At 45.3% G+C, this 25,926-nt stretch overlaps 1 protein-coding gene across 1 annotated transcript in view; it reads right to left on the reverse strand.

Moving 5' to 3' along the window:
* The window catches only part of ACOT7 (acyl-CoA thioesterase 7), a 181,076-nt gene that overhangs the window by 32,887 nt on the left and 122,263 nt on the right, over positions 1–25,926 (reverse strand). Inside the window, exon 7 of the mRNA XM_007942577.2 lies at positions 6,946–7,062. Coding sequence (XP_007940768.1) covers positions 6,946–7,062 — 117 coding nt within the window. The remainder of the gene's footprint in view (positions 1–6,945; positions 7,063–25,926) is intronic.

A 25,926-nucleotide genomic window follows, 5' to 3' on the forward strand; every position in this document is an offset into this window, starting at 1 on the left:
AAAAAAAGGACAAAAAAAAAAAAAAAAAAAAAGGTCCAAAAAGGGCCAGTTTTGCCATCTACTAGGCTTTAAAAGAGCCAATCCCAAAGGTTGAGGGGGGACCATACTACCATCAAGAAAAGCCAGGAGCAGAGCATGTCCTTTAGCCCCAGGGTCCCTGTGCTGATAATCTCCTAAACCCAGGAGACAGAGTTGACACACTGCAGAGTTATAACACTGGTGGCCACAGTGGCACAGACTAGCAGATAGCTGCAGTGGGTTTGTTGATCCACAGAGAGAGCTAAGTGCCTTCGGGCAGGAGGCTTCGTGGCAGAGTGGGGTGCCTCTTGGCACTTATCAGGAGAGAAAGGCTTTTCTGTGGGCACAACTGAAAGAAGCTGTTATGATCGAAGAACTGTATCCTGAGTTGTTCCTGTTAACTCCTAGTTGAACCTGACCCTGAGTTGTACATTGTTACTTCACTAAAAAACCTCATAATGGTCTGCGCATTCTGTGTGGCCACTGCAATGAATTATTGAACCCAGGAGAAAAGTAGAGGCTTTCGGGGGGACGGCTGTGTCAGAATTGGTAGAAAGGGTTGGAGAGAGGAAGTACATCTGACCTCTGTCTCATAGGAATCAGTTTTGGGCTGATGATGATGGTGATTCTCATCTTCCCTCCTTGTCAAGTTAGAGGAATTCTGATGCCAGCTTTTTACAGCATGAAGCTGTTGAAGGGAAGAGATGGGGGTGGATATGGGGTAGGAAGGGACCTTGGACTCCTGCCTACCTTTGAGTTTATCTGGAAAAAGGGCCCCATAAGTGAGCCTTACAGAGAGACACAAACTAGGCCATGCCTACTTGATTCCACTAATTTGGAGAGCCCTTAACAGTGTTTTCTAACTGCTTCAGGAAGCTGGAAGTTTTACACACAACTCTATGAGGAGTGTCCTAGAGTATACCTGTAGCCAGTGCAGCATCGAAGACAGCCATGCTGCGGTCCGATCAGGACCATCTCATGTCACCTGCTGAGGCTGACGCCCAGGCCCAGTGTTATTGGAGCTGGGGGTCTTGCGGCACCAGTATGTGGGGCTCAGTGCCCAGGGAGCTCAGGCTGGAACCCAGTGGCCTGCCTCCCCTCCCAGTTCCACCAGGGCCACCTCTGTTAACCTCCTGGAACTACAGTTTCCACATGGGAAAAATGAGCATAATAACAGTATTTGTCTCATAGGGCTGTGACGGGGAAACACTTTTAGAACACTGTTATGGACTGAATTGCATCCCCCCAAAACACGTTGAAGTTCTAACCCCTGGCACTTGCGACCATGACCTTGTTTGAAAACAGATGTCTTTCAAGACGTCATCAGTTAACACGTGGTCTCACAGAGGACGGGTCCTATTCCCAGCCGAGTACTATTTTATAAAGAGGATAGACACACAGAAGGAAGATGGCATCTATGAGCCAAGGGACACCAAGGATTGCCAGCTGTCACTGCAAGCTAGGAGAGAGCCAGGGAACAGATTCTCCCTCAGAGCCCTCAGAAGGAATCACTATGGCCACCACCGATTTCAGGCAATACCTTTCTGTTCCACTAAGCCAGCAGTTTGTGGTAGTATTTTGTTATAGCAGTCCTGGGAAACTACATAAGCACTTAGCACGATGCCTGGTGCTCTAAAGTGTGTAATAAATGTTGTTGTGACTGGGTGCTGTCAAATCAATTCTGACTCCTAACAACCTCACATGGGAGTTCCTAGGTTGTAATCTTTGTGGAAACAGATCACCAGGTTTTTCTCCTGAGGAACTGCTGGCTGAGTTTAAACCACCAGCCTTTTGGTTAGCAGCCAAATGCCGTCATGTCATTAAGATTCCTTGTAATAAATATTCATTATAGTTAAGGATGGACGAAAAGCCTGGTGAATCTTCTGAAAACCAGCCAGTGAAAACCCTATGGAGCATGATGGCCCAGTGCTGCCGTGAGTGGGGGGCTGACTCGGGGCAGCTACAACAGCAGCATAAACATACTGAGTGCTTGCAGGGAGCCGGGCTGTGAATCACAGCTGAGCTGTTTTCTTCAGTAACTGCTGAGCCCGCATGGAGACGTGACACGTGAGGGCTGGTGGTGCCCAGTGTGACTCCCTAGCAGACGGGCGTCTCTCCTGGGGCAGCAGCGGCCAGGTTTCAGCCGGATGCCAGGGATTTTGAAAAGAAAACAGAATAATAAAAAATAGCTGTTACCAAGCCTGAGAACATGCCAAGTGTTTCAAAGTTTAAAAACAGCTCAGTGTTTAAGCGCCACAAAGAACCGTGGCAGTGAACTTTCTTGAGAAAAGCATGGAAACAGTGAGCTAACTTTGGTATTTCTTACATAACTTGTCCCAAAGCCCTCGCTAGAATTAGTTCTCCTCCTCCACTGTAACAGCCTCTAGTCTGGGGACACTGTTCTCCCCAAGAAAACTTCAGCTTTAAGTTTTCCTTCCTAAGGCTTCCAAAATTATTCTACCAAAGATAACTATTTCTCCCCCTTTAACTTTCTTAATGGTTTCTTGGCATTTTAATCTTTCAACGAATAAATAAAATTGGAAATGGAGCAAGTGACCTGCAAGACTTAAGTTCCACTTTTAAGTGGCATTGACCTGCTTGTTCTGGACGGTGCTGGCTTTCCCTTCACACTGTGTGGCCATTTGGCATGATTTCACACACCTTCCTTGTGGTCATCACATCCCAGGAGTGCAGGGTAAAAAGTCCCACATGGCTGCCAGCATCATTTCCCATTTTGCAGTGCCCTCTGGAGACAGGGACAGAGGTCACAGGGTCAGTGATCCTGGGGTCGGATGCCATCTAAGCTCACAGATGAACACTCCTTCCTCAGTCTCAACTGCTTGGTGTAAATTTAACCCAGCACACAACGGCCAGGTCTTGCATGTGCTCAGCCTGTGTGCCTGGCGCATGGGGGATGAGGGTACAGGTCCCTGCAACAGATAGCAGTCTGCCATAGCAGACTCTGGGTACCAGGCAAGGGGCTTGGGCTGAACTTGTGTGACCCGGGCAGCCATCAACCTTTGTGAGCAGAAAACCAGATCACAGATGCTTCTAGGATGTGAACGTGGTAGTGGTGCTAGAACAGGGGTGAGGGGAGACAGATGGCCCTCTTTGGTCCAAACTGCCAGTGATGGAGGCTTGTAAATAGCAAACATGATGCCAGGGGCAACCAAAGACAACAGTCACTTCGGAAGCAATTTGTGAAGCATTTCCCACCCCTGCAAACTGCGTGCAGGTTGTTTTTCACGTGTGCATACACTTTGTCTGTAGCACACACTCTCCATGGCTAACCTCCAGAAAGGCACTTCACCTGAGTGGCAGGTAAGACAGTGTGGTGACCTCCTCCTGTGCCCATGACCTTGGGCTGGATGACACCCTACCACGTGGTCCTCACAAGAGAAGGTACATCCCGGTAGGAACAGGATGTAGGAAAACGCAGCTTGGGGGCCCAGAAGGAAAGCTTCACCAACTTCACAATTTTGCTAAGGTGAGAATGAGCTCGTGTCTGCAGGAGTCAAGCTCTCAAGAGAGACAGGAATCTTTTCAGTCACCAACACTGCTATTGCATGCACGCCTGGGGACAGCCAACTGGGCACCACCATGCTGAAGCCAGACTGCAGCCCTGTGCAGGGCCCTGGTTCAGCCATTCTATAAGACCCTCTGTCTGCAAGTTGGAGCTCACCCACTGCTGGGGTGGCTGTGGGGTTGGACATCTCGGTACATCTTCACATTAGCACCGGACTGCAGGTGGTGGGAAAAGTGTTGGGCCGGACGCCAGCAGCCACTCTCAGGATGCCGCTCCAAGGCTACTGCAAGCCTAAGAGGAGTCCCATGGGTCTACAGAGGTCTCAGAAGATCACACCAGGAAATCAGGACAGAACAATGGAGGGTGTCCACTCCAACCCCCATGATGCCACTGGCACACATCAAGTGTGCATCACTAAGCCACCCCTTACCCTAAACAGCCTTGTGGAGGGAAAAGGTCTGGTCTAAATTGGCTGAGCCCAAAGAGCCCTCTGCCACAGCCCCATAGAATCACAGACAAAATCTGACAATCCCGTTTCTAAACACCCACGGCCTGTGCTCAACACGAATGGAGTGGCACCGGGGTCCAAGTAGGTGGAAGGGACTCTCGTCACTAAAGAGAAGAGAGCGTGGAGACAAGGGGCTGGCACTTCTTCGCACAGTGACATTCTGCTGGAAAACAAGCAAGGTGTGACAGTGTCTAAGGTCCCTGAGGACATGTTCACGAAAGAGGCCAGACTCTATCACAGTTATTTTAGTTTGGCCCAAATCCCTTTATAGACAACAACAACAAAAAAAAAAAAGAAAAGAAAGAAAGAAAGAAAAAACCCCCCACATGCTCCTGAGAAAATAGAAACATCCTGCTCCTGAGGAGAAGTTGATGTTTTCCCAGGGGGACTGAGCAGGCCCAGGGCCCAGGACCCAGGTATGACAGCCACGCTAGGAGCTGGGGCACAACGAGGCCACCCTGGCCACCCTCTCCGTGTAGTTCGACATTATCCTAGCTTTTTACAGTGGTGTCAATATGGGAGCCTACCCAGCCTGCCTCTGGCCCTCCATGTCTGGGGGAAAGCAATTCACAGGTGAAATGTCCTGCCAGGAATTATGGCTCCTGAAAACGAAGACCCTTCACCTGTATTTTAGGTAAAAGTAACCTTTTAGAGGGAGCCCCTGGGTGGGGCAAATGGTTAACACATTTGGCTGTTAACCAGAAGCTGGAGGGCTGAGTTCCCCTATAGGTGCCTAGGAAGAAAGGGATGGCGATCTTCCTGCAAAAACCAGCCACTGAAAACCCCGCGGAGCACAGTTCTACTTTGACAAACCTGGGGTCGCCATGAGTCAGAATCAACTCGGCAGTAACTACTATGTTTTTAACCTTTTAGAAATAAAAAGTCTCTCTCAAAAGCAGTTCCTCATATAAGTTGCCCCCAGTTGTCTTCCAGATTGCTAAACTAACCTCTAGTAAAAGTCCTCTCCTCTGATTCGAGTTTGTATTTTTGCCTTCAAAATGAATAATTCCTAATGACTGGGAACCAAATGTAACATGTCCTTGAACTTTCCCTTAGAGATGAAATCCAGGTGTGTAAGTAATTGAGGTGCAGAGTCTAGAGAGGGTTTCTATACTGATGGTGCCCTCACTTCTGACAAGGCTGATCCTCTGGTCTTTGTGCGCTGCTCTGAGCCGAGGAGCACATCTGCTGAGGGGGCTGACGTGAAGGCATCTGGCCACACACGTACAAAAGGCATTTCTTCCCTCAGTGGCTCTCAAAGGGCACTTGGGGGCCACTGGTGCCCACAGAGCCAGTTATGTGGAATGTATATGTGTTTTCTCTGGTGGATCTGGACCCTTATTTAACAGTGTAGCGCTAGTCATGGTAAACAACCAGGCATAAATTCCAGAAAACAAGGCAAGGAATCACAATGCAAGATTCCTCCCTTCCAGAAGGGAAGGCCACCGCTACGCTCAACATCCACACACATTAGCAGTTGAGACCCACAGAGGGGGCACTAAGGCCAAACAAGGCCTGCTTGCTTTAGAAAAATTATAAAGGGACATTTACCAACATCCACCAGCGAAGGAGGAGGGATCCTGCAAAGCTAAGAGGCAAAGCCACAGGCAGTCCTTTTCCTCATCTTACAAATGTGTCAAACACAAGTAGGTAAACCTGGTAGCATAATGCCTAAGGACTTGACTGCTAACCAGAAGGCTGGCGGTTCAAACCCACCAGCCACTCCTCAGAAAGAAGATGGGGCAATCTACTTCTGTAGTGATACTGCCTTGGAAACCCAAGGAGGGGTTGCTATGAGTCGTGTCTGACTCAATGGCACATAACAACAACAAACCTAAGTTGCCCTCAGAGGGGAGGCACTTCCATACCCCAGTGACAGAACACTTATATCCTCCATACTTGGGCATTCAATTGCCACATGGGTTCTAAGGAGCAGCTTTAGAAGAGGATGCCACAGCAGGGCCGGAGGCCTGGAGGGTCTAGATAAAGCATCTGTGGCTCTTGACCCCACAATGACCCCACCACTTGAATGCTGTCTTATAAGGCCCACGTGAAGCTCCTCCTACGCGGGCTCCTGATGGAAACAGGACACAGCCAGGAGGACCAAGCTACATGCCTTTTATCACCACCCACAGCAAAGGACTTGTTGACAATGACAGTCTTTCCAGTGAGCCGGCCTCAATGGTCAGGCTTCTCGGCATCAATGCCAGGCTCTCTCAATGCTAACGCCCTCCCACATCAGATGCGGCAGCACAGTCACTACGGTCAGGATCTTCAGGTGTGTGATGCTGCGAGATGAGCCACACATGCCGAAGCTGCCCGGCTTCCAAAACACAAATGTGCCCTGGAGACTCCAAGCCCCATTTCTAGAGGCTTCCACCTGCTAACAATGCCCTGGGCAAGGCAGCAGGGCTGACTGAGGAGGGGGCCCCAGGAACTCTCTGCAGCGAATCTTGCCATTACTTACATCATGGATCACACATTCCTTGGTGTAGACAAAATGTGTCTGCCTCAAAATCGGGTAGAAATGGTCATGAGTGCATAGGAACTTCAGAGGGCTTTGTTCACAGAACATTTTAGGAGGATGAGTTTATGCCAGTCTTTAATAGGATGAAGACTCCAATCAACTGAGTTACAGATTTCACTGGGTCGAGAAATCAAATCAACCAACTCAAGTCTCATAGCTGCAAGGATAAAGCACAAAACTCTGGCTGCCTGTTTCTGGAGGCAAAGGGACAGAGAGCAGGGCCCAGGCAGTGCTGAGTGGTGGCAAGCACAGACACCAGTGCCCAGGTAATGGTGGGTGGAAAAATAAAGCCAGTTGGTGCAAAGGACGCCAGTCAGCCAAAACGGCCACTCCCTCCCTCGTCTTTGGTCAGAAGAGCTTGGTTACCTTTTCTGATCTTGTCATGAAAATTAATGGCATCCACAGAGGCTGTGACAATGTTGGTCTTGCAGTGGCGAGCAGCCACGATCCCAGCCACCTCGTCCATGAGCTTCATGGTGACACCTGCACAGAAAAGGGGCACAGAGCGTATTAGACAGGGAGGAAAATGCTATGGATTGAATCATACCCTCCAATGAGATAAGCTGAAGTTCTAGCCCCTGTACCTATGAATGTGACTATTTGGAAATAAGGTTTTTGAAAATGTTCTCAGTTAGGTTAACATGAGGTCATACTAGAGTACCACCCACCCACTACCACTGAGTCAATTCTGACTCACAGTGGAATTGCCCCATAAGGTAGGGACAGAACAGAACTGCCCCATAGGGTTTCCAAGGGTGTAAATCTTTATGGATGCAGATGGCCACATCTTTCTCCTGTGAAGCAGTTGGTGGGTTGCCAACCTTGGTTAGCAGCCAAGTGCCTTAACCACTGCACCACCAGGGATCCTTTTCATACCAAAATAGTAGATCCAAATTCTATATGAGTGGTTTCCTAACAAAAGAGGAGAAGAGAAACAGACACAGGGAGACAGAGGAGTGTGTGGTCCTGTAGCTGCCAGTCAAGGACTGCACGGAGCTACATGGAGCAGGAGAGAGGCATAGAATAGTTCCTTCTCAGAACCTCAAAAGGAACCAACTCTGCCAATACCCTGAGTTAGACTCCTAGCCTCTGGAACTGTGACACAATACATTTTTATTCTTATAAGCCCCCCACTTTGTAGTATTTTGTTACAGTAGCCCTAGGAAACAAACACAGAAAGAGAGACTCTATGTAGAGGGAAGTCATGAGAATCAAGTCCCACCCACTAACCAACAGCAAGGAGCCCTGGTGGCACAATGGTTAAGCACTTGGCTGCTAATCAAAAGGCTGGTGGTTTGAACCTATCAGCTACTCCATGGGGAAAGACTTGCAACCTGCTCCTATAAAGATGACAGCCTAGGAAATCCTAAGGGGATTTCTACTCTGTCATACTGGGTTTCTATGAGTCAGAATTGACTCGATGGTACACAACAACAACCAACAGCAAGGTCTGCAACTGAGAAACGAATAAATGATGATGGGTTGAAGGAACAGTGGGTCCAGGGAAATGCTTGAGTATAGCACACTTAGCTCAGATTTCAAACCTGGCTTTCTTGGGAGTTTTTGAAAATGACCATAGCTGACATTCTAGACTGCTAAGAAAATGGGGGCCCTTTTTCTATCCTCTACAAATATCTTATCATGCCAGGGATGTTTTGTTACAATCGCATCCACTAAAATCAAACCAAATCAAACTCATTGCCACTGAGTTGATTCCAACTCCTAGTGACCCCCTTTAGGTTTCCGAGGCAATAAATCTTTATAGAAGTAGATTGCCCAATCTTCCTTCTGTGGAGTGGCTGGTGGGTTTGAACTGCCAACCTTCTGGTTAGCAGTCAAATGCCTTAGGCACTATGCCACCGGAGCTCCTTATCATCCACTAGGATGTACATAATAAAAAAGATAACTAATGACAAGGGTTAGTGAGAATGCAGAGAAATCAAAACCTTCATATATTCACTGCTGGTGGGGATGTAAATGGTGCAATCATGTTGGAAAACAGTCTGGAGGCTTCTCAAAAGGCTAAATGCAGGATTATCACATGACCCAGCGGCTATTTCACTTCCAGAGAAAAGAAAACACATGCCCACGCAAAAGCTTACACATGAATGTTTACAGTAGCATTATTCATAATGGTCAAAAAGGAGAAACAATCCAAATGTCCATCAACTAAGGAATGGATAAATGTGGTATATCCATGCAATGAAATATTATTCGGCAATAAAAATGAATGGAATTCCCTATATGTGTTACAACATGGCTGAACTGTGAAAACACAACGCTAAGGGAAAGATGCCAGACATAGAAGACAAATATTGTATGATTCCATTTTTATGAAATACCCAGAATAGGTAATCCATAAAGGCAGAAAGTAGATTAGTGGTTGCCTAAGGGTTACAGGACCTTCAATGAGATGGATTGGCCAAGTCTACACAGTGGCTGCAGCAATGGTCTCAAAAAGCAACAACTATGACAACGGCACTGGACTGGGCAGTGTTTAGTTCTGTTGTACATAAGTGTTGTTGCTGTAAGTTGGAACTGACTCAATGGCATCTAACAACAACTGGGATGGAGGAGGAATCCTGGTGGTATGGTAGTTAAGGTTGTGTCAACTTGGCTGGGCCTGCTTGAGTGGTTGGGCAGCTTGTGGTAGTTATACCCCATGATGAGACTGGCAACCAACTCTGTGGTGGGATCTATCACAAGCAGCTGAGTAACTGCTTTAGGGATGTGGTCTGATTCCCGTATATAAGCAGCAGCTTTGGGAATGATCTCTAGCTTATAGCACGCTTGAAATCCTGCATGCAGCCTGCCATACTCTGCCAATCTTGGGACTTTCACTGGACTTGAATCAATGGCCTGTCATGTGGTTTGGTAATATCGGGACTGTGCCTTTTCACTTGTTGTCTTTGGGTTTGTCAGCCTCAGCAGCCAGCAGCTACCTGAGTGAAGAGATGCCTCTAGCTTCAGTGGGCCGGGAGTGAGAGGCAGAGCTGAAGCCCAAGGTCAGGGGGTTTTCACCCAGCCCCTAGAGCCTGGCACTTTGAACTTGTACTTGCAGCCTCCAAAACTGTAAGAGAATAAACTCCTGTTTGTTAAAGCCATCTCACTTGTGGTATATTCCTGTCAGAGTGGCACTAGGTAACCAAAACATGTTAAGCGTTTGTCTGCTAACCGAGGTTGGTGATTCGAACCTACCAGCCACTTTGTGGGAGAAAGGTGTGGCAGTCTGCTTCTGTAAAGATTACACCCTTGGAAACCTTATGGGGCAGTTCTACTCTATCCTATAAGGTTGCAAAAAATTGGTATTGACTCGATAACAATGGGTTTGGGGGTTTTTTTGGCGGGGCTAGAGGAGGGAGGAATGGGGAGTGATTGCTAATGGGTACAGCTTTTCTTTTTGGGGTGATGAAAAATGTTCTAAAATTGACTGAGGTGATGGTTGCACACAACTCTATGAATATACTAAGAGCCACTGACTAGTTCAGTTTAAATGGGTGAATTATATATGGTATGTGCATTATACTCAAGGAAAGAAAAGTGTGCTCACTGGAAGAATACGTTAAGGCCAAGGTGTCTCTGAAGTGTAGGGCTGTAGAGTCCCCATTTTTTGCTTCATACCCCATTATTTGGTGGAATCACTACTTTATGCTAGACCCCCCACCTCAGTTTTTATTCTTTAGTACAACACATATTATATTTCTTATTTCACTTTAAAAATTTAAACACCATCTTTTATTAGCCTTCATTATATGAATTCATCAGTATCCATTTTTGACCTATAAAAGCTGCGAAGTCATATTGATTTACCTAACAGTTATCAGAAAGTTATGGACATTTACCCTAGCATACAGCATGATTTCTTAAAAAAAGAGACTCCACTCCACTCATGAGAGCCAGAATCATATGGAATCCTGGTGAGTACAGGTGGTACAGGGCCAGGCAGGGGCCATCAGAGGAGAGGGCTGGTGGAGGCCACAGGCAAATGGCCAGCTAGGGTCCCTTCCAGAGCACAGCTGCTGCTCTGGCTCCCACCACCTGTCTTCCTCCCATCCCACACTACCAAGGACTGAGGGTCCCTGCTACCAGTCTTCTAATGTCTTAAGGAAAGACTGAATCTATATTTCAGATTATGAGGAATCTACCAATTTTTAAATTTGATGATTAATTGAAAATTTCTTTATTGTGTGGGCCACAGCAACCAAAAAAAAAAAAAAATACCCACTGCCATGGAGTCGATTATGACTCATAGTGATACTGTAGGACACAGTAGAACTGCCCCATAGGGTTTCCAAGGCTGTAAATCTTTATGGAAGCAGACTGCTTCATCTTTCTCCCATGGAGCAGCTGGTGGGTTCAAACCTTTTGTTTGACCTTTTGGTTAACAGCAAAATGCCTTAGCCACTGTACCAGCAGAGCTCCTTGGAGCAAAGTACAGTTATAACTAAAAAAACAAAACCCTTCCTGTGATGGATCAGAGGCCTAACACAAAAACACTAGAAGATCTAATGAAAAGGTACATGGGAAGTAAGGGGAGGGGACTTTATTGATTAAGACAGAACAAGAAACATTAAAACCAAGTCTTGTTTGGGTCTGAATTTTAATCAACTGAAAAAAATGATGAGCAATTGGAGAAAATGAACACTGGATATTTGATGATGTTAAGGAGTTATAAATTTATTTGGGAAGGTAAGATAATAATAGTGTGAATTTTTTTTGTTTTAAAGAAATGGGTATCTTTTAGAAGCTACATGTTGTTAGTTGCTGTTGAGTTGGCTTCCATTATGGAGATGCCATGTACAACAGAACAAAATGTTGCCTGGTCCTATGCAATCTTCATGACTGTAGGTATATTCAGGTTCATTGTTGTGACCACTGTGTACTGAGTGCCTTCCAAACTAGAGGGCTCATTCTTTTTTTTTTCCTTCCCTTTAAATTTTATGTATTTGTTATTGTTATTGAGAATATATACAGCAAAATGTACACCCATTGAAACTGTACAATTTAGTGACACTGATTATATTCTCCAAGTTGTGCAACCATTCTCACTTTAATTTTCTGAGTTGTTCCTCCCTCATTAACATAAACTCATTGCCCCCTAAGGTTCCTATCTAATCTTTTAAGTTGCTGTTGTCAACTTGGTCCCATATAGATAGTTCTTAAAAAGAAATAATGCTCAAGGCAGAGCTTTTTTTTTTTTAACCAGTTAAGCTAAACTACTGTTTAGTTTTAAGAAGACTTCAGGGGTTTAAGGTTTAAAGAATATCTCTGGGCAATAGTTTCAGGGGTTCATCTTTCTTCCATGGCTCCAGAAAGTCTAGAGTCTATGAGAATTTGAAATTCTGTTCTGCATTTCCCCTTTTTTGATCAGGATTCTTCTATGGAATATTTGATCAAAATGTTCAGCAGTGGTAGACAGGCACCATCTAGTTCTTCTGGTCTCATGCCGGAGGAAGCAGCTGTTCATGGAGGCATTTAGCCACACATTCCATATCCTTTTCCTGTTCCTGACTCTCCTCCTTCCTCTGTTGATCCAGGTGAATAAAGACCAATTGCTGTGCCTTGGATGCTGCTTGCAAGCTTTTAAGATCCCAGGTACTACACAATGAACTAGGAGGTAAAACAGAAGAACTAAAACACATTATTAGACCAATTAACTGGGATATCTCATGAAACCATGACTCTAAACCTTCAAATCAAGTAACCAGACCCCATGAGGTGTTTGGTTGCCCATAAGCAGCCTCAGTAGCTACTCTTACTGTTATCAACTTTGAACAGGTGTGTAACTTATTGACAGCAATTACAAAAATCAACTGTGCAACTGATTTTATAGTAATAAATAGGATTTTTCCATCACTGTTAACTCCCTTTTTCCCCCTCTCTCCTACCCTGGGTAACCACTAATGAACTTTGGTCTCTATACATTTGCTGACTTAACTTGGGACTCTGGGGAGAGAATTGAGGTTGGAGGAAGAACAGAAAAGAGAAGTGAACCACCTCAGAAAAACACTAGGAAATACAATGGGTTAGAACTATGTGTATTTTACTCAGTGGGGCAAAGGGAAGATGAGGAGGCCAGTCAGCCTCACCTTCACCATGTGCCAAACATAAGCTTCACAGGGGCAGGTGCCAGACACCTGAGACAAGCTTCTGACTTGGCTGTGGCCTCCAAGTGTGTGTGTAAGGCATTTAGTAGGAAAGAGACTGAGAGCACATAGTCTGAGTTCTTCCAAGCTGATCTGCCTCAAAACATACTGGGCTGTTGCATGGCTGTCTAGGTGGTGCACGTGCAAATGGAGTCAGTGCAACTGAGAAGTTTGGAATGCAGGTTTCCCACAGACTTACTCTAAATACAATAGGTAAAACTCCTCATCAGCCAACAAAAGTTCATTTAATCTATGATGTGTTGAAATTGGCTACCTCTGCTGTGAAAATCTGTGGCAGTGATGATGATTTACATGCAGAAATGTTGATTCAGAATCCAGAACACTGGTGAGTAAGTAAGAACAGCTGACCTAAGAATGATGAAGAGATAGGTGAGATTCTCGCAGAAATGGTGGTATGGATGCTGAGGACATTTTTAACTGTCATATTTTAGGAGTGTATGGTAGAATTTGCACTACTTGTGGCCTTCCTTTTATAAAGACGTGTCATCAGTACTTCTGCCATAGTCAGGGTCCTTCTGAGAACCAATAAGAGAGACAAGTAGGATTCTCTCCAAGTAAGATTTTCTGAGAAAAAAATGAAGAAAGAGGGAGACACAGATGTGTGGCAATAGGAGACAAAACAAAGTGGACATATGTGTGGAAAAAGCAACGAAGCTGTTAGAATCTGCATACATGATAGTAAGACTGAGGGACTTATTTCTAAAATTTATAGAAAACTTCAACACCTCAACATCAAAAAGACAAACAATCCAATTCAAAAATGGGGAAAGAATATGAACAGACACTTCACTAAGAAGATATTCAGGCAGCCAACAAAACATGAAGAAGTGCTTGCGATCATTAGCCATTAGAGAAATGCAAATCAAAACAATGAGATATCATCTCACTCCAGCGATAACAGGAAAGTTCAACAGGACAGAAAACAACAAATGCCAGAGAGGGTATGGAGAGATCAGAACTCTCGTACACTGCTGGTGGGACTACAAAACGGTATAACCACTGTGGAAAACGGTATGGTACTTCCTTAAAAAGTTGGAAATAGAAATACCATTTGATCCAGCAATCCTATTACTAGGAATATATCCTAAACAGGTGAGACTCAGGACACGAATAGATATATGCATACCCATGTTCATTGCAGCACTATTTACAATAGCAAAAAGATAGAAACAATCTAAGTGCCCATCAGCAGATGAATGGATAACCAAACCATGGTACATACACACAATGGAATAATAAGTAACATTAAAGAATAAGGAAGAATCAGCAAAGCACCTCCTAACAAGGATGCACTTGGAGGACATTACGCTGAGTGATATTAAGTCAATCACAGAAGGACAGATACTATACGAGTCCATTATTGTAAAAAGTCAAGAAAAGGTTTACACAGGGAAGGAAATTTTCTTTGTTGGTTACAAGGGATGTGAGAGGAGGGGAGGAGAGGGAAAATGGATAATCAAGAGACAGGTTTGATATGGGTGAAGGGATTTAATAAATAGTAAGCCTGATTAGCCATTAGTTAATAGTTTTTGAAGCTAGGTTATGGGCACATGGGGGTTGTACTAGTCTTTGTTTCTGGTTGAAATATTTCATAATGAAAAAAAAAGTTTTTTTAAAAGAAAAAGATACTAAGACTAATGGCTGGCAGTTACTGGGGGTCCCAGTTCCCTTTACATGGAATCACTCGTGCAAAAACCTTAGCTCCTTGAAGGCAGGGATTTTGTCTGTTTTGTTCACTGATATCTTCAAAGCACCTAGAATACAACCTGATACATCGTTAGCTCTCAACAAATAGTGAATGAATGAGATGCTCAGTGGATATCAACCCCGTGGGTTATTATCAGTTATTCTGTATCCCACATACAGTAGGATCAGTGGGAGAAGTTACAGCCAGGTAGACTTTCAGGACCACTCGTCTGTCAGGTTGCTGGACTGTGGTGGCTTATATCTTGCTGTGATGCTGGAAGCTACGCCAGTGGTATTTTAAATACCAACAGGTTCACCCATGGTGGATAGGTTTCAGCAGAGCTTCCAGACTAAGACAGACTCATAAAAAAGGCCTGACAGTCTACTTTTTAAAAGCAGCCAAAGGAAACCCTACAGATCATCACAGACTATTGTCCAATATAGTGCTGGAAGAGGGGCCCCTACGTTGGAAGGCACACAGTGGTTCCAACAATGGACTCAATATATCAATGATCATGAAGATGGTGCAGGACCAGGCAAGGTTTTGTTTTGTTGGATGTGGGGTCACCATGAGTTGGAGCTGACTCAATGACAACCAACAACTAGAAAAACTTTCTGAAAATAAATAAATAAAGTTGTCCCAAAAGAAAACTTCTGCATTAAAGTCTCCTACTCTGGTGGTGCAGTGCCTAAGGCATATGACTGCTAACCAGAAGGTTGGTGATTCAAGCCCACCAGTCACTCTGCAGATGGAAGATGGGGCAATCTACTTCCGTAAAAATTTACCACCTCAGAAACCCAAAGGGAGTCGCTATGAGTCAGAATTGACTTCATGGCAGTGGGTTTGGTTTGGTTTGTTTGGGTACTATTATGGAGTTGTCCATTTCTCTTTTCAATTCTGTTACAGTTTGATTTACGTATTCTGAGGTTCTTTCATTGGGTGCATAAGTATTTATTGTGCTTATGTCCTCTTTTCCAACTGATCTTTTGATAATTATACAATTCCTTATTTATCATGGTGGTTTTGTCTTCATGTCTATCAGAAATTAATTTTGCCACTCCTGGTCCCTTTTTATTGCAATTTGCTTGATATTTTTTTCCAACATTTGATTTTTAGTCTATTTTTATCTTTGTGTCTAAGGTGTATCTCTTCTAGACAACATATTGATGGGTCATGTTTTCTTATCCATTCTGCTGGAAACAGAAATACCATATGATCTAGCAATCCCATTACGAGGCATATATCCTAGAGGAGTAAGAGCCGTAACACAAACAGATATATTCACACCTATGTTCATCACAGCACTACTCACAATAGCACAAAGATGTAACAGCCTAAACACCAGAGGAATGGATCAAGAAGTCCAGAGTAAAACCCTGTGTGGGTCTCAGCCCTGCACGTTGTCTGTAGCTAAGGACAATCACGAGATCAAATGGCCTGTGCAGGAGCTGAGTAATTAACAATCCCTATGACCTCATCCCGCTGTGACATGTCTAAGGAGCCCTGGTAGCACAGTGGTTACATGCTCGGCTGCTCACAGGAAGGTCAGACCCACCAGCTGTTTTGTGGGAGAAAGATGAAGCAGTCTTCTTCTGTAAAGGTTTATAACCTTGGAAACCATATAGGGGCAGTTCTACTCTGTCCTATAGGGTCACTATGAGTCTGACGTGACTTGATGGCAATGGGTTTGGTTTTTGGCTGGGACACGTCTGTAGAGATTGTTAACACAAAACACGACAGGCACAATGTTTTACAGTCAGTGTGTCCATCTTTCAATGACAAAACAAGAAACAGCCTTGCCTGACTTATACCTGTCTTTCCTGCTATCTTTGCACAAATGGGTCCCATGTTGTGATGGAAGAAGCCACTGGCTCCCTTTGACACCAGAAGTCACTGTTCCCTCTTCACCTTTTCACCTTTTAATTAAAAATATCAAGTATCCAAATTTTCTCAAAAATGCTTCTTTTCAGGTTTCCACTGAAAAGCCTCATCAATTTCTCCCCAGTGAAGTGCAATAGGTGCTGCCAACTCGGGGAGAACAACTTTGGTAAATTACAGTCTTCTGTGCGCTGTTCTTATTACCCAAGATTCACCATTTAAAAGATGACAATGAAATTGTAGGATCTGCTGTCCTTGGACACTGCATTCGTTTTAGGAATCATGGGAAAGACACAAACCAGCCTTGCTTGGGCACTAACGTATAGATAAACATCGGGTACCAAAGATATTTTTGAAAGTAACATTTAACAGCTTACAGGTTTTTTGTTGTTCTTAGGTATTGACAATATGTTGACTGGCTTAAAAATAGATGTTTAATTTTATTTCCCAAGGGGCAGGCTGGGTCATGTGTCTCTACAAACCCAAAGTGGCAGTTAACAGCTCAGAGCCCTGGATGCCACTGATTGCACTGTGGGTGGCGATTTGAGATGCCCCCATTTCTATATTTAATCCCAACTGACGGAGTGTGGGTGCCAGCCTGCTATATTAAGAAAACGATAGTAACTTCATCTTATTTTAATATCCAACCCTTTTGTAATTACATGGAGTTATTATAAAATCTAGTTGAGTGAAAGCCTCCTGAGACAGCCCAGCTTCTTCCATCCAGGTTCTAGAAAGTACCTTCAGGGTATCTCTGTAAGCTGGGATCAAGGGCGGAATAGAATTAATTAATGCAATTTTACTGTTGTTGTTTGCTACTGTTGAGTCGATTCCATTTCATGGAGACATTATGTACAACAGAACGAAACACTGTCCGGTCCTGCATCATTCTCACCACGGCTGGCACGTTCAAGTCCATTGTGTGGCTACTGTGTCAAACCATCTCACCAAGGGTTTCCCTTGTGATTTTTGGCCTTCTGCTTTACCAACACTGGACAATGAATAAGGAAGAATGCAGAAGAACTGATATATTTGAATTGTGGTGTCAGTGAAGAATACGGAATATGCTGTGGACTGCCAGAAAAGCAAACAAATCTGTCCTGGAAGAAGTACAGCTGGAATGCTCTGTAGAAGCGAGAATGGCCAGACTTCATCACTTGTACTTTGGTCACATTATCAGAGGGTCCCTGGAGAAGGATATCACTCTTGGTAAAGTAGAGGGTCAGTGAAAAAGGGGAAGATCCTCAGTGAGATGGATTGCCACGGTGGTTGTGATGATGATGGGCTCAGGCATACCAACAATTGTGAAGATGCCACAGGACTGAGCAGTGTGGTGTTCTGTTGTACACAGGGTCACTATGAGTCTGAACCAACTCAATGGCACCCAACAACAACAGCAACACTTCACCAAGTATGATGTCCTCCTCCAGCGTCCTGAGGATGTGTCCAAAGCAAGGGAGTTGGATAATGTTGTGTTGTCATTCTTAGGGCTTCTACTATTTGTCAGAAGTAGATCACTAGGCCTTTCCTCCTAGTCAGTCTTCGTCCAGAAGCTCTGGTGAAACCCATCTACCACAGGCAAACCTGCTGGTATTTGAAATACTGGGGGCATGACATCCAGCATCATAGAAACATTCAAGTCACCACAGTATGATAAAATGACAGGGGATGGATTTACAGTAATAAATAAAGACTATCTTTGGGCAATTAGTACACAGAGTAGTAGTGAAGATGGTGGTGCAGTGGTGAAAGCACTCGGTCGCTAACTGAAAGGGTAGTGGTTCAAACCCATCAACTTCTGTATGGAAGAAAGATGCAGTAGTCTGCTTTTGTAAAGATTTAGCCTTGGGAACCCTACGGGGGAGTTCTACTCTGTCCTACAGGATCACTATGAGTCAGAATCAACTCAGTAGCAGTTTTCTTTCTTTTTTTTTTTTTTTGGTTAGTAAAGACAAGGGTTCCCGGTAAGAGTGACAAAATGTCCCAAGTGGGAACTCTGGCAGAGGTCTTGGTATGGCTTCCCCCTGGAGCACTGCAGACCCATAGGGATGGGACAATGGCCAGAGCTGCCTCACATTTTATGTCAGGGAACTTGAAAAGGCCACAGCTAAATTTACTTATGGCTGCTTTAGTCTCAGTGCCTGGCCTGCTTTGAACAAGGCAGCAGAGAAAGTCGAGTGGACACGTTCACGCTCACATTGTCACGGAGGCTGGGCACAGAGAGGCAATAGCTATGCACAAGGCCCTCCTGCCTGGGGAAAGCCACCTCGTGCCTCGGTCAGCAGTCCACGCAAAGCAAGGCTGCTTCTCCCAAGGTAGAGACCCATTTCATGACCAGGCTATAGACCACAGTCAAAGGTGAAGGTGAATATTTAAGAATTAATGCACCTCATGTGCAGCTACCAGCTGTCTGTCAGTGGTGGCCTGTGTGCTTCTATGATGCTGAACAGGTTTCAGCAGAGCTTCCAGACTAAGATGGACTAAGATGAAAGGCCCGGGGATCTACTTCCAAAATTGTAAACCTTGTAAACAAGGGTGCGACCTACAACTACCATTGGGATGTTGCAGAACTGGGCAGTGTTTCATTGTGTTTTGCATGGAACTTGATGGCAGCCAACACCAACAATATATATTCATTAGGATAAGCAGGACAAGTATTGCTAGAGAATATCTGCCATGTGGGATGCACACAGCAGTAAAGAGGAAGCAAAAGCTAATTAATATGGCATGCCTCCAAAACCTTCGCAGAGAAAGACATTCTCCTGCTGTACGGCTGCCTGGGTATCTCATGCAAAATGTTTTGCATTTCTGGAACTGGTTCTGTGCCACACAGTGCAAGGGGGAGGACATGCTGACCAGTAGGGTCCCAGGCCCACAAAGAGACCCAGAAGGATGGCACTGCTGAGGGCAGGAAAAACAAGTCCTAGGATCAGGCCCTGGGCAGTGTCCTCTGACCAAATGACCACGAGTCCCAACCCAGGCAAGGAGAGGCAGGAGCCGAGGTCTTCGTCAGTCCATAGCATCCACAGCCTTGCATCTCCCAGCTACCCCTACCCCACCCCCAGGGCTGTTTGGATGGACATGGAGCTGCTCTTCTGTGCACTAGCTGCCAAGAGTGAAATTTCCAGAACAGATTCCTCAAAAGGGAGGACTAGAAGGGGTGTAGTTATCATCTAATGCAACACTCACTTCATAATGAAGATCTTGATGCTCTACACCAGTGTTGCAATCTCACCTCCCGACTGCACTTGACCAGACATTCCTCAAAGGAAGGAAGCATCATGACTAACTTGTCCCTTTCTCCACCCCTCCTCCCAACCAAGGGTCAGCACACTATCTCCCTCACAATGGAGGCTCAAGTCAAATGAGGCCAAACCACTGGAAAAGGCTTCTGTGCTTCATCTGTGTTTTGCAGAGAAAGCCAACTCCTCCTATAGGTGCAAAATATTTTTCCCACCACCTGGAGACCAAGTGAACAAGAGCACCACTCATCTTGTGCCTGTCCATGGCTCTCTCCACCACTGTGTCCATCTGTCCCCTCTCCACACAGGACTCTCCACCTGCTGTTTACTGCCTCTTCTGCAGCCTCGGGATCCTTAGCCTGTCTCCCTGTCTGCTAGGCATTTGAGTAGGTGACTGGTTGGGCAGGCCTGGGCCAAGCACAGGTCTCAGGAGGCACTTGGCAGTGCTCGCTGAGTCCAGAAGGGACTGCCATGCACTCACTGTAGGAGGTGCTCGGCCTTGTACTTCAGAGGGGCTACTCTGGGTACAGCTGACTGCACGGTCCATCGTGGCTCTGGGGACAAGGCCTAGGCAGTCTCAGGGGTCGCCTTCTTCTCTATGGTTCATTCAGCACACTGACGTCCACTCTATGCCAGCCTCTGTTCTAACTCATTTATAGACATAAGACAGCCCAGGATAGCCACATTTGTGATGTAGTTTCCAAAATAACACCTACCCCAGAGATACTCAACAACTATGGTCATCCTGTTGTATGTCCATCTACTCCCAACACCCACTAAGCACCAAGCAGGTACCAGACCAGAGACCTGGGTCTGGGCCTGTATCTGTGGTCACAGTTCCCTGGCCTCAGTGGCAGAGGCAGGGTCAACTGCAGTTCAGGAACCTGGTGGGAACCTTACACACATACATGGCTGAGGTTTTTTTTTTTTTTTTTTTTAAGGCTTAGAAAAGCCAATCCCACTAGTTCAGGGGAGAATCTGACTACTGTTAAGAAGAGCCAAGAGTAGAGTGTATCCTTTAGACCTGGGGTCTCCATGCTGAGAATCTTCGAGACCCAGGAGACAGACAGCTGTAACATTAGAGGCAGCAAGAGATGACAGCAGCATGAGATAGTAGTGGCACAGAACCCACAGCCAGTTACGGTGTGTTTATTGACCCACGGAACAAGAGAGCTAGGCACCTTCATGCAGATGGTTTCCTGGAAGAGTGGGGTACCTCTAGGCACTTACTGGTGATGCTAAAGAGCTGTTAACACTTGCCTGATTAGGGCAAAGACCAGATCCAAGCAGGGCCAAGTAGCAGTAGGCCTGAGCAGGGCCCAGAACCAGAGGCCAATACCAAAGTCTCCCTGTAGGCACAGCCTAAAAGAAGCAGTCCTGATCAAAGAAATGCATTCAGAGTTGTTCTTGTTATCTCCAAGTTGAACCTGATCCTGAATTATAACCTGTTACTTCCTTAATAAACCATAATCATGAGTATGGTCTGTGAGTTCTATGTGGCCACTGCAATGGATTATGGAACCCAGCAGAGAAGTCGAGAGTGTTGTAGGAAGCCTGGCTGTACAGAAAGGAATGGGGAGAGATTGGAAACAGGATGGAGGTATGTCTGACCTCCACCTCACAGGAATCAGCTTCAGGCTGCTGATCTTAATTACGATCTCTCCCCCGCCTTTGAAGTTAAAGTCTAACAATGCTACTTGCCTTTACAGGTGCTGTTGAATTATTTTCAACTCATAGTGGTACCATGTGACAAAGCAGAACTGCCCCATAGGCTGTAATCTTTATGGGGGCAAATCACCAGGTCCTTCTCCCATGTAGTCACTGGGTGGGTTCCAACCACATCAGTCTCTTGGTTAGCAGTCAAGTGTTTAACCATTGTGCCACTAGGGCTTTTTCCATAAATATAGCCAAGAAAATCCTATAGAGCAGTTCTAGTCTACAACAAATAGGGTCACCACAAGTCAGAACTGACTAGACAGCAATGGCTTTGGTTTTGGTTTAATCATAAAAGGCAGAAATGCATACCAGAGGGATAAAAAAAATGTGCCGTATGCACATGAAAGCAAAAGGAGTGACCCTTTCCCCTGGGAGGTAGGGCTCCAAGAAGGCACCTGGGCTGCCTTAGGTGAGGCTGGGCAGGAATGGTTGGAGGTGGAAGTTTTAAAGGTAGCAAAGTGGGAAGCATGTTTAGAAAAGAAACTCTGAGAAGAGTGAAGGGACCAGGAACCTGTCAGATGGGCTGTGCTCAGGGGGCAGCAGGGAGGCCCTGGCTTGAGAGCAGCAGGTGCTGTGGACAAAGCTGTGCTTTGCAAAGACTGACCTGAGGTCTGGGGCAGATGGGGTGGGGAGACCTCAGAGGTGGGAGGCCAGCCCTGCAGAAGGCGAGGAGGGATGAGCAGCAGATGGCAAAGGAACAAGGGGTAGGGACCCCAGAACTCAGCAACCACAGGAAGGCTGGAAAGCTCCCTGGCAGTCCAAATTCTCAACGGCTGGGAGACTGAGAAGATTTGTAGCTGGGGCCAGGGTGGGAGACAGTGGGAAGATGTGGGAAGAGTGGAGGACTTGGGAGTCCAAGGCAGGGATGCAAACCAGGCATCCTTTCTCTCCTTTGTGGTTGATCTTGTTATTCTTTCCCTAGTTCCAATCCTTAGGCATTTTAATTTTTCTTTTTAAGTAAAACAAGCTAAAGGTTACACATTTTTCCTCTAGGAATGTCCTGGTTTTCCTTCTGGTTTTGAAGAAAGCATTCTTTTTTTCATTTTATAAGTCCAAAGTTTACTTTCTCTTTCATTAGAAATTATTTAGAAATGAGTGTTTCTTAATTTCTAGGTGATTAAGTGCTTGCTATGGGTGCTTAGGGGTTTAATGATCCCATTTTGGGAAATAAAAATTTTCTTGTGGTGGAGTACATGATCATATTTTATAAATGCTCTACTGGATGTAAGAACAAAAAGTATGTGTTCTCTGTGGAACAGAACACTTTCTCTGTGTCAGGAATACACCAACTCCTCAATTACTATCTTTTTATCTGACATTATACATTTATGACAATAGTAAAAAATCTACTCTCTGACTATATTGTGAATGATAAATGTATGTCTGGAAGTACCAAATGCCAACGTGTGAAGTGAGAGTAACAGTGACTGTGGTTGTTAAGGTTTTTGCGTCTCCTTGGATGGGCCATGATTCTCAGTGGTTTAGGCAGTTCTGTAATGTAATTTGGCAATTATGTAATGATGTAGTTATTAAGCCTCCATTTTGTGATCTGATGTGGTTATCCTCCAGTTTTACATAATGTCAGTCTGTAAGCTGGGCTGATACCTGTGCACCATGTGCATCCCACTGGGTTTGAAACACCAGTGGCTCAGCCTCAAAACTCTCATCAACACGTCACCACAGTAGGACAAACCGACAGACAAGTCTGTCTCCCTGTTGGAAACCTCTCATACAACCCTTACCTGGGTCCCTGTGGCTGACTCCTCCTCTATCCGGATTCCTGGGCCTTTTAATCCCTTTCTCCTGCTCTCCCGCCCTGCTGCTTTGGGCGTGCCTGGGTTCTCTCTCCTCACCTGGATCCCTGTGGCTGACTGCTCCTCTGTCCGGGTTCCTGGCTTTTAATCCCCTTTCTCCCACTCTCCCGCCCTGCTGCTTTAGGCTTGTGCTTGGGTTCTCTCTCCTCACCTGGATCCCTGTGGCTGACTGCTCCTCTGTTCTGGTTCCTGGCTTTTAATCCCCTTTTTCCCGCTCTCCCGCCCTGCTGCTTTGGGCGTGCCTGGGTTCTCTCTCCTCACCTGGACCCCTGCGGCTGAACTGTTGAATGGAAAATGAAATTGCTTTGTAAATGTTCACACAAATCACAATAAAAAATGACAAAAAAAGAGAAAGAATTTATAAAAATAACTGAGTATTTCCTACATGCCGGGCACCATGCTAACACTTTCCTGTACTCTCTAATTTAATTTTCTGCCCCACACCCCAGAACTACCTTAATGAAAAGAAAAATTAGGTCTTCCACAGAGCACTGTTTACACAATAGCTTTAGAAGTTATGAGAAAAATAGACAAATGGGGAATAAAGAGAACGATTAGGCCCAAAGAACCATCATCCCAATGAAAGTATCCATGTCTCTGCCAGTGTCTGGGGGAGGCACTTGAGCTGGGTATAAAATATCTGTCAATTGCCACAGAGAGGTGGTGACATGGCTATGGAAACTCAGTAAGCTTATAAGGAGAAAAGATAAAAATTACCCTGGGGGGAGGGGAGGCAGGGAGCAAGATGAAAGAGGAGTGAGTGGTCAGAGATTCAAGGGATTGTCCAGAGGTCCTCACCCTTGGTGTAGGGAGACTCAGATGCCCATCATAGTGTGGGACCTGTGGGTTTGGAGAATGTAGTGTCGTGAAACCAGGGAGGAAGGGATATCAAAGGTGGCATGGTCAATGTTATTTAGTGCTTTTGAGAGATCAAGGGAAATGAGGAGTGAGGATAGCATCATTAAATTTGAGAAAAGCATACTCTAGCCTTGGGATTCTGGGGTATCTGATTCCTCAACTGCCCAGGGCACTCATTATTAAAAATATAGATCTCCAGGCTTTACCCCAGACTTACTACATCAGATCCTGAAGAAGGGCCCAAGAATCTATTTTTAACAAGCATTCAAGATGATTTTTTTTAAGGGTAAGACAAGTTTAGAGAACTCTGTTTTAGTTCACAAATGACTGCCACACCCCCCTCTCAATGCCTCCAGGTACCATATGAGCCGAGCAAGCCCACTCCTCACAAGGACACCTTGCTTAAATATTCATCTCTGAGCAGAGGTAGTTTTTGCTTAGGGCCAACTATGATCAGTGACATTGAGATTCTTTTCTAAAATAGAGGACCTCTTACTTCCGTTCCTCTCATGCTCTAAAGACCTGGTACCAAATCCAGAGAAACCATCCAGAATAATCCAAGTTGTGTTCCAGGTTGAGGGCCCAACTCAAGCCTACCCTTTCCTGCTGGCTGGCCTGACACCTCTAATGGCCAGGCCCACCGAGGGATCATCTAGGACCATTTCTAGGCTGAAAAGAAAAGAGACTGTTTGAGATCCTCCAACCCCCAAAGGTGTGTATTATGTTGGGGGAGGGGGGGCTGTCTAGGCCCAGGTACTCAACAAAGATGATCACATCAGAATAGAGGTGGTCTGCCCTTGAGAGTGCTCCAGTGACTGCAGGTTCCCAAACTGCCTTCCTCTCTCAGTTTTTAGCATCCTTCATAGTATAATTAAAAGAGGATAACAAAGGGAAAGTATAGAAACGAGGTTCTCCATTTATTTTTATTTTTATTTTTTTAATTAACTTAAGGAAACCTTGGAGAAAAACAAGAAAGATTTTAGAATGGAAAACATTTTGAGGAGGAGAGAAATCCACTCTGTGGGCTCCAGACTTAAGTTCATTGTTTCCCAACAGCTTCCTCCTTCCCAAGGTCAAACATTTAGAGCTGTGGTTTAACTCCACAGGTGTCCATCAGAATCACCTGGGAGATTTAAACACTACCAACTCCTGAGCCTCCCTCAGACTCTGATTCAAGTGGTTTGGGGCCAGCCTGACATCTGGCAACCTCAGTATGCAGGCAAGGTTGAGACCAAGGATCTATATAACTTCTAAGTACAAAGACCCACAGAATGACCTTAACCTGTGTTGGGCAGGAAAACAAAACAAAAAACAGTTGCTATTGAGTCAATTGTCACTCATGGCAACCCCATTTATGTCAGAGCAGAACTATGCTCCATAGGCTTCTCAATGGCTGATGTTTTTAGAAGTAGATTGCCAAGCCTTTCTTCCAAGGCCCCTCAAGATAGGCTTGGACCACCAACCAGCTGAAGATGTTCAACATTTGCACCACCCAAAGACTCCTGCATTAGGGAGGGAAGTGTTAACTCCATATGCAGGATGAGTTGGCCAATAGGGCAATAACCTGGAAGTGGGTGAGAAGAGGGTCAAGAGCCTGTATGAAGGAGCCAACACTAGGAAAAAGGTGGACTATTTCTTCCTTCATAGAGACAGCAGCAGAAGAAGGAACTCTGAGATGGAGAGGGAAACCTCAGAAAGCTGACCATAAAGGAGCCTCAAATTCTTTAATAACATAAGAGTTGAGATCATATGCCAAGAGTGCAACGGGAAGGGATGGGGCTTATCAGCCAGTTGCTATCCAGTTGATTCAGACTCCCACATGTGTCAGAGTAAAACTGTGCTCCACAGGGTTTCCAATGATTGATATTTATAACTACGTTGCCAGACCTTTCTTCTGAGGTGCTTCTGGGTGGACTTGAACCCACAACCTTTAGTCAGTTAGCAGTGGAATGTCGCATTCACCATTTGCACCACCCAGGGACTTC

Source organism: Orycteropus afer, unplaced genomic scaffold (assembly GCF_000298275.1).
Source record: "Orycteropus afer afer isolate SDZICR_OR568_19922 unplaced genomic scaffold, OryAfe1.0 scaffold00094, whole genome shotgun sequence".
Classification (NCBI taxonomy): Eukaryota; Metazoa; Chordata; class Mammalia; order Tubulidentata; family Orycteropodidae; genus Orycteropus; species Orycteropus afer.